At 37.4% G+C, this 9469-nt stretch overlaps 1 protein-coding gene across 1 annotated transcript in view; it reads right to left on the bottom strand.

Annotated features, from left to right (window-relative positions):
- Positions 1-4086: 4086 nt before the first annotated feature.
- DDX60L (DExD/H-box 60 like) overlaps positions 4087-9469 on the bottom strand; it is a 74514-nt gene continuing 69131 nt past the window's right edge. Inside the window, 1 exon segment of the mRNA XM_027837463.1 lies at positions 4087-4186. Within this exon segment, the coding sequence (XP_027693264.1) occupies positions 4087-4186 (100 nt within the window).

Genomic DNA, 9469 nt, shown 5'->3' with positions numbered 1-9469 from the left:
TAGAAGGGGAAAATCTGCTGGAGGAGAAAGAAGAGGATGGGATGGGATGGGATGGGATGGGATGGGATGGGATGGGATGGGATGGGATGGAATCAGAGGGATTTCCCTTGGTCAGATCAACTGCCACCTCTTCTTCTGATACAGAGTGAAGGAGGTGGAGAATGGGTGGATGAATTCATTATAGAAGTAGAAAAGGACTGGCTTGCTAAGTGAGTACGCATGAGTGTGTAACATAAATTTGTAGTAGACTCAATCAGCATGATTTTCTCAAGTTAAGTCAGTAAGTATCTATTAAACATTTACTATGTGCCAAGCACTGTGCTAAGTGTTACAGATACAAATATAGGCAAAAAAGATAGAATCTGCTCTCAAGTCACTTATATTTTGATGGGTAAGACAACATATAAGAAGGAGTAGAAATGATGGGGGAAGAATAGGGGATGGAGAGCATGATGACAAAGTCTCAAAAGTTGGAAGTGGAGCTAGGAGAGGCATGCAGGATGTCCAGTCTGAACCATTTCTCAAAATGAAGGTTCCAAGAAGAATTCTCCAATGGGAGGAAGACACAGGGGCAGATGGATGTTTCAGTGTGAGAAGGCCACAGGGAACAAGGAAACTGTTAGGGTGAGGAGGCAGCTAAGGCATGGTGATGAAGTCTTGAGAGTCTTTCTAAGAGCCAAGAGGAGAATTATTTTCCCTAGATACATTAATTAGAACATGAATAAGAAAGAAGCATATGGGGGCAGCTAGATGACACAGTGGATAGATCACTGGCCCTGGATTCAGGAAGACCTGAGGTCAAATCTGGCCTCAGACACTTGACATTTACTAGCTGTGTGACCCTGGGTAAGTCACTTCACCCCATTGCCTCACAAACAAAAAAAAAAGAAGAAGAAGAAGAAGTATATGGTGGGAGTGATACAGGGAAGTGATCTCAAATAAAACCAAAAGCACAACAACTTTGAGGGGTAAGTGCTATTATTATCATTCTCATTTAGAAATGAGGATATAACTGAGGGAGATATAAGCTAATTGACTTGCCCAGCAACACATAGCTACTAAGTATCCGAAGCCAGCCTTGAATACCTGACTCCAGCTCCAGTGCTCTCTTTAGCTATTATCCCACCAAGGCCTTGAATGCTAGGCTGACTTGGGAAAGTCATTTAAAGTTTGATCAAGAGTATCCTGATCAACACTATGCTTGTAAACTCATTTAATCTTAACTAAGATTTATTAGATTTGTGGGATAAAAAAGATGTTAAAGATATACCAAGAATCTAAACCTGAGAGAATAGAAATAAGAAAGCTAGGAGGAAAAGCAAGGAGAAATAAGAATGGATTTAGACATAAGAATGAGATGCCAATGGGGCATTCAGATGAAGGTAATTCTATATAAGAATGATCTGCTAAAGAGAGGAAAGAGATTAAAGCATTTTATATCAAGATTGGTTTATTTTCACAGTTACCACTCCTACCTTGAGGGTGGGGTTGGGGGGTTGGGCAGGGCAGCCAGAGGAAGGTAGAGTTTAGATCAAAATCATTTTATGTCCTTCAACAGCCTCTAAGTTTAATGATTCTTCTGAATTAGATAACTTTTAGAAGCTAGACTTTAGACACACAGTATCTTACGCTTCCAACTAACATGGTAAGGGACAAATGCTGATGATGGTAATGGACAGATATGTCAGGACCAGAAGATGGATCATAAAAATAAAGCTTACCTTCCCATAGTTTCTGATGCATAGTTCCATAAACTTTATAGGAACATTTGCAAAAGTGGTAGTGTTGATAGCATAATGAAATTTGGGTAGTGAGAGACAGAGCTAATGATGACCACATCAGGTCTGCAAATAAGTCTAAAGTTATGAGTACATGAATCGGGAAAATTATGATGGGAAGAAGCTAGAAAATACTGCTTCAGCTCCTAGGCCTTGGGTAAAATCACTCATTCACTAAAGTCTCACTTCTTACGGTGTGACTTTATGTAATTGTCCTCCTCTTTTCCTTTAGCCTGCCCAACCTGACCCACCATGCTCCCACTCAATGTTAAACTGTCCTTAGCACAGTGCCTGGTGCATAGTAGGCATTTAATAAATGTTTATTGACTAGTCACATGTATTGCCCAGTCACATTTCTAAAGTGCTGAAATGGAAAAAGCATCTACACACAAATAGCCTCAGAGTAGTGGAAATATCCATTCCACAGAACCTAGGAAAATGAACTGCAAACAACTCTAGATAAATTTGTTTAAGCAGTAAGAGAGAACAAATGGATTCATTTCCAATTGGCTCTACAAGCAAATTGGTATTTCCTCCAGTCTTCACAAACTTTTGTCAACCAGTTAGTGAATGAACCCTTAGTCATTTCGTTAAAATACTGATTTGAATCTCATTGAAGAAGCCTAGATTCTGGAAACTCTCTGGCTAGAATGAATGAGATAGAACCAAAGGAGCTTGTGATATACATATCACGTTACATACTCCTGCACAAATGGATGTGGTCCTTTTGTCATAACAGACTAACGCCAAATAATTTCTTAGACACATTCATGAAACACACCTAAAATACAATCAAGCATCCCTGTTTTTGAATATTGTCAATCACTTCTTCAATAAAACATAATTTTCAAGAAAATTCAAGCCCTTGACCAAAAAAAAATTATCCAAAACACCCCTTACAGTGAAAACTTAGCTAAATGAGATTTAACTTTAAATGTTATTTTATGTTACTTATAGACAGGCAGTAGAACCAAGAGAGATCTGGCTTCAAGTCCTGGTACATACTCAGTATCTACTCAGTTATGTGACCCCGTGGTCACATAGCAAGTCATTAAACCTAGCATTAAATCCAGACATCTCTCTAAGACTAACTGTTACAAATGAGTTGGTGATCCACTGAAGATTCCACACTGGGAGATCTCCATAGCTAATGAAATCACAGACTGGATCAAGATAAAATATTGACCTAAGCCTTCAAGGCATATATTAATTTTTTTTAAATATAGAAACTGATCTATTTTGAAAACATTATTCTATGTAACAAAATCAACATTTTAATTTGTCATATCAGCAGGAAAGCATTATTTCACATAAGTGGAATGTGGCCTGTCCTGGGGCCATTAGTTTCCTTCATTTTCTTCATCCTCAAAATATAATCATTTTGTATGGGTTTATACAGAATTTTGTCTTAAGGAAAATACTTTACAAACCTTATAAACACTAAATTAATGTGTTATTGCATCATAATGATCATCATCATCACCAATGGACATGCAATGGATGCTTTTGACAACTGTACAACAATTGTCCTAAAAATAAAACAAAACTGTAAAATCAAGATCTCCTAGGCATGGTATTGTTTGCCTCAATTCTTAAATATAAACCCTCCCCACTAGTTATTTTTTCAGAGATTACTAAAATTATGTTCTCAAGTTTATTAGCACAGTGCTAAGGAGATCGAGATTGCAGCTACACCCTCAATCCACCAGTTTGAAAATTAGTAGATATAATGGAGAGAGTGACAGAAAATTTAGGCTATTTGGAGCAAACCATTCATGAGTATTGGTAAGTTACTCAAAGCCCAATCAATATCTTAATTCTTCAGAGTACTTACAGAAGCTTCTCTGAATGATTCCTTGGTGGTATGAGGAAGTTGAGAGTCTGTGTGGTACAATGGTTAAAGAGTCAATCTTGGAGTCAGGTTGGGTTTAAGCCTTGCCTCTAACACAAACTAGCTGTGTGGCAGAAGTCAAGTGACCTCTAGTGTTCCAGGCAGTGCTTTAGGTCTATAAGCCAGAGACAAGTTTCATCCACACTGGAGTTCCCTACGCTAATGATAACATAGACAGAGGCTCTCTTTTCCCCCTACCCTACACAATAAAAAAATTAAGAAAAAATTAACTTAGGTTCTAGGATAAATTCTGTCTTAGTACTAAAACCCAAATGTTTTTACAATATTATGCAATCTGACTTGGAACTTCAGCTAACAAACTGTTAAAAATGCACATCATCAAAGCATAAGGACATATACAAAAGTGAGATGAGACTAAAAGAAAGCTTCAGATGGTGGGTACCAGGCAAGAAATTCTTAGACTTCTTCCAGTTTTTCTTTGAAACTTTTACTAAGTTGTTCAAATGTAAACACCACATCGTTGGCCTCATCTTCACATCATTCCCTTAAAGAAACACTGTAGGAAAGAAAGGGAAAAAGTCATGCATTTATATACATCTTGAAAAATTATATTCTTAGCTGTCTGGTTAGACAAGGTTTTAAGTTATAAGAAACACTCTTCCCTGTCTTTATATTTTCTCCAGAAGCCTTGACTTTGTATCCAATTTACAGATGAAATTTTATGGAAAATATGAGCAATCCTAAGAAGATAGTTATTTCCACAGTGACCCTGCCAAAGGACCACAGAATTTTAGAGGATATTGGGAGAACTACCTTTTTGGAATAGGAGAATTCCATTGAAAAATTCAATTTCCTCTCCATGATTAATATTCTCTAAGTTTCACAAACTCTAGGTAGTTAGATTATGTCTCTCCTACCTCCTGCCACAATAAGAATAGTAAACTTCTTTCCTCTAAGAGGATATTTTCAGACTTTCCTGATATTTTGTTATACCTTAAGTGACTAGTATAGTACTTTGCAGACAGTAAGCATTTAATAAATGCTTTAAATAGCTCAAATTAGGGAATATTGGATAGTGTCTGATGACCAGAACCAACCTCCAGAAAGCTGCATTAGTCAGAAGAAGCAGAAGCATTGCCACTTTGTTAAAACTTGGGCCTGCAATTATAGGGAAACAACATTGGCAATAGGGACAATATGGAAATTAAAAACATTCCTGCCATGAACAGCATCTATGAATTAACACTCTGAATGATTGTCTTTGGAAATATGGGAAGGATGTTATAAGGGCCTTCTCAAAGACATCAAGCAGGAAGCTCCAAGTAAAAATAGCATCTAGATTCAAGGATTTTAAGAGAAATCTACAAGAAATTGTGGCTCTATCCTCCATGGTTGCTAGAAAGCCTGGATACCTTCCCTGCCTGAAAGAGATTTCCCTAGAGGAGAACTACACTGCTGGGCTCAATGCATATGGTAGGACAAATTCATATAGACAACATCAAATAAATGAAATATAAATCAGAATTGCAAAGACTTCTAATTTCACTAAGGTGTTAATAGATACAGGATTTCTGATTAATAATCCCAAAATCTTTTGACTAGACTCCACTCAGATTGTCTTTAATGCCTCAGTCTATGTCAAGGTTGAAAAAAACCCAGTCCTAACAATACCCCATTAGAAAAGGCATTGGAAGGAGAGTCAGATCTGGGCTCAAGTCCTACCATTCATTTGTTGTGTAAGGTAAGCAAATCAAATGGCTCTCAATTTCTTCATCTATAAAATGTGTGTTCATAAGATCCTAGTCTTAGGATCATGCATGATAGATCTGGAAAAGGCATTAGAGGTTGCTTAGTCTAACCAGCTAATTTTGTAAATGTCCAAATTGAGGTAAGAAAAGTTAGATACCTGCTTGCGTCTACCTCTTGAGTACTCTAGCTCTTGCCTTAGGACTCTGGGTTGCTCATTGGTGAGCCTTTCACCCTAACTAGATCAACTCAGACTCACCATGTTGTTCCCCAACAATGGGGCATCACTGGCCATCTTTGAAAAAGAAGGACCAACAATAACAACAAGGGAGCATGTGTGTGTGTGTGTGTGTGTGTGTGTGTAAATATAAAGCAATTTCAAAAGGAATGCTACTTTCCCATATGCATACTCTGCCCCAAGAGTCTGCTGCTTTGGTAGTGAATAAAGAGCCAACCTTGAGGCCATGGAAACTTGAGATCAATCCCTAAATGACACATATTGGCTATATGACCCTGAACAAGTTACTTAGCCTCTCAGTACTCTAGGCAACTTGAGAAAGTTGCATTAAAGGTGCTGGCCTGTATTGATAAAGGGAGTTCACTTATCTATAAGCTCCCCCAACCAAAAAACAAACAAACAAAAATACAAGTCTAGAATTTCTCCTTACGCTACATTCCAGACAAACTAGACGCCTTATTATTCCTATTCCTAATGTGCTTCTTCCCTCTGTACTATTGCTGAAATTGTTCCCCGTGTCTGAAAAGATTTCAGTGCTCACCTTGAATATTCACACATCCCTTGTGTGTAGAAATGCTACTGATCCTTTAAAGTCCAATTCAAATGTTACCATCTCCAAGAAACTTTCCCTAATCCTCCAGTCAGTTGACATCAGTTGGAATGAAAGAACATAAGTTACAATCCTGGCTCTGCCACTTTAATATCTGTAGGACTTTGGGCATATCATTGTGTATCTCTGGATGCCCAGTTGTTTTGTTTTATTCTGTTTTCCATCCATGGAATGACAGAACTGAACTTGATCTTTTCTATCTTTGATCTCCATGATCATCATATCCACCCTTATCTTCAATCAATCTCATTTTCTAATCTTCAAACTCTATTAACTTATTCTCCTACAAACCTATCCAAGTCTCATCAGGCTTAAAAATTGCATTAGATCGTACCCTCTCTCCAATTATCATCCTAAATCTCTCCTCCTTTTTTTTGAAAAACTTATCTACTGTCTTTGCCTCCACTTCTATTCTCACTCACTTCTCAGCCCTTTGTAGTCATTTCTAATCTAATCGTTCAACTAAATTGTTCTCTCCAAAGTTTGTCAATGATCTCTTAATTATACAACCTTTTCTCAATCCTTATCTGTCTTAACCTCTCTGCAGCATTTGACACTGTTGGTCACCCTCTCACCTCTTCTAAGTTTTCATGATACCATTGAGCAGAGAGATGACATAGTGAGAGCTATGCTTTAGAAAAATCACTTTGATTCTTATTAATAATTGGGTAGCTCATAAGAAAGATTGGGGTAGACCTGATATGATATGACTTTAAAAAGTGAAACCATTTAGGAACAACTAAAAAGAGTAATTATTTTATACAAATGAGGTGCAAGAGGAAGAATTGATACAGGGGAATTAAATGGGGGAGGAGGGATGGTAGTTCTGGTAACCTTTCATGGGGAATGGGTTTAAGAGGGAACAATACACATATACTTAGAACAGTATAAAAGTCTTCTAAATTTAGAAGAAACAAAACTTTGAGGTGCTAGGTAGCGGGGATAGGACAAGGGAGGGATCTCTAGAGAGGAGGGGGAGGGAATATGTTATAGGGGACTATAAAAGGGTGTTTAGATTTATGGGAACAGGAGGATAGGGGAGGGATTTTTGAAGGAAGGTAGGCTAAGTAATAGGAGGGGCAAAGTAGCAGGTAGAAGTAAAGTACAGGAGTCAGGAGGGATAGGAAACGAGATATGTCCAAACATAAAAAAAAAGATATGGAGTAGAATTTGTTTGGGAAAGTATATGTCTATGTAAGTATATATGTGTCTTTATGTATATGTATGTGTATATGTATATGTATTTCTCTATATACCTATAGAGAAATATATCCAGACTTAATTGTCGCCTTTGGGGGGGGAGGGAAAAAAGAACAAAGTGAGAAAGTACACAGCAGAGAACAAAAGAAAACTTGCCAAGAAGCAAAGATGGATAGCTCTCGACACAATGTGTAGTATTCATCATACAGACTTTCTTGAAATGAAAACTTAGCGTTACATATTTTGAATCCTCTCCTATCTTCTGCTATGCACATGATGTGCTTTTTTTTCTTTCCTTACTTTGTAATCAAATGCCAGTGTTTAAGTTTATGATATTTTTTTTATTTTTCTTTTCTCTATTCTGTGTTTGTGTTCTGGTGTTTGAGTCTAAAATAAAATTCAATTTAAAAAAAGAAAAATCACTTGGACAGTCGAGTGTAGGACTGGAGTGGGGAAAGACTTGAGACAGGGAGATAAAGTTAGAGGCATATTGTAGTAGTCCAGATAAGAGTTAATGATTTTATATAAGTGGAGAGGATGGGACATACATAAGAGGTACTGTGAAAGTAGAAAAAATGATTGGGAATGGACTAGATAGCTAGTGTGAGTGAGAGTGAGGAGTTGAGAAGAACACCAATGTTTTGAGTCCAGATGACTGGGAGGATGGTGATGCCCTCAATAATATCAGAAGATCAGAAAAGAGTGGGGAGTATTTGAAGGGGGAAAAACTCTTTTGGACATGTTTAGGAATGCTTATGGGATATAAAGTTTAGGTGTCCAAGAGGCAATTGAAGATGAATATAATCATGTGAGAGATAAAGGCTGGATATATAAATCTGGGAATCTTCTGCATAAAGATGAAAATGGAAGCTTGATATCACCAAGTGAGATAGTGTAGTTGTCTGTCCTCAAATATCAACATCTGCTCAACCTGGATGGTTTCCCTTCCACAAAACTGGAAGACGGCTAACCTCCATAGCTCCAATGGACTGTAATGAAACTAATTCCTTTAGTAGAGATTCTCCATTCACACCCACATGAAAGAATTGAGCAAAGAGGACAGAAGACAAGAATTTGGATAACACAAAATTAGCTCTGCTACCTTCACTAGAACAGAAAAATGAGAATGTAGATTGTATTAACTATTGCTTATCATTAGCCATTTTAAGAAATTCAACAATTATTTCAAATCTTTGGTTTTCATTTTAAATGTCAATGTCAGAAGCAGTAGCATGCAGGAGTAGTGCCCTGGTCAAAACTGAACAAAAAGGTAAACTGAGGCAAGTTTCTCTAAGCACAATAACAGGCACATTCTGCCTGTCAATAAATAGGCCAATGACTGGCCTCAATTTATACCAAAGACCCCAAGCTCCACTTTTATAGGTTTTGGGAAGTGCAGAACAAAGAATAAGACAGGGTAAATGACATGATGGGATTGAGGACAGCATGATTGGTTATAGATTTGAGGCACAGGGAACAACATGGTTGGTTGGAAGTTTGGTACTAGAAGCTAGTAATGACCCTCTCCTCTCCTGAGAATACAAGTACAACATAGTAGACCAGACTTTTGGACAGCAAACCAGGCATCCTTAAAAGGGTAGTACAGTGGTGTAAAGATACTAGATCCAATTCCCTTGTGTTCACATACATCCAAGGACAGCTAAATTCCTTGAGGCAAGAATAGATTAGCAGGAGAGCTGTATTTTTAAACTTCACCCATGACAGTCCATCTGAATTCTGAATCAAGTTCAGAAACAGAGAACCATGACTTAAGCTGTTAAAAGACAAAAACAATTAATTGTAATGTACAGGATCAATTCAATCTTTTCAGTAGCATGCTGCACTCAGAGTCAGGAAAAATGGGTTCAAATCTTGCCTCTGACATTTACTAACTATATGGCCCAGGGCAAGTTCTTTATTTCTCTGGACCTCTCAAAGATTTAGTCACTAAATCATAGATTAGTGTGAGGAATTCCAAATCCTGAAGAAATTATATATTCTTACATAAATTCTATGCTTAACTCAATAGACCTAGCCTTATTTCA

The sequence above is a fragment of the Vombatus ursinus genome, unplaced genomic scaffold, assembly GCF_900497805.2.
Source record: "Vombatus ursinus unplaced genomic scaffold, bare-nosed wombat genome assembly UNPS02014821.1, whole genome shotgun sequence".
Classification (NCBI taxonomy): Eukaryota; Metazoa; Chordata; class Mammalia; order Diprotodontia; family Vombatidae; genus Vombatus; species Vombatus ursinus.
Note: the sequence above shows the minus strand (reverse complement) of the source record. Positions and strands in the feature narration are given on the sequence as shown.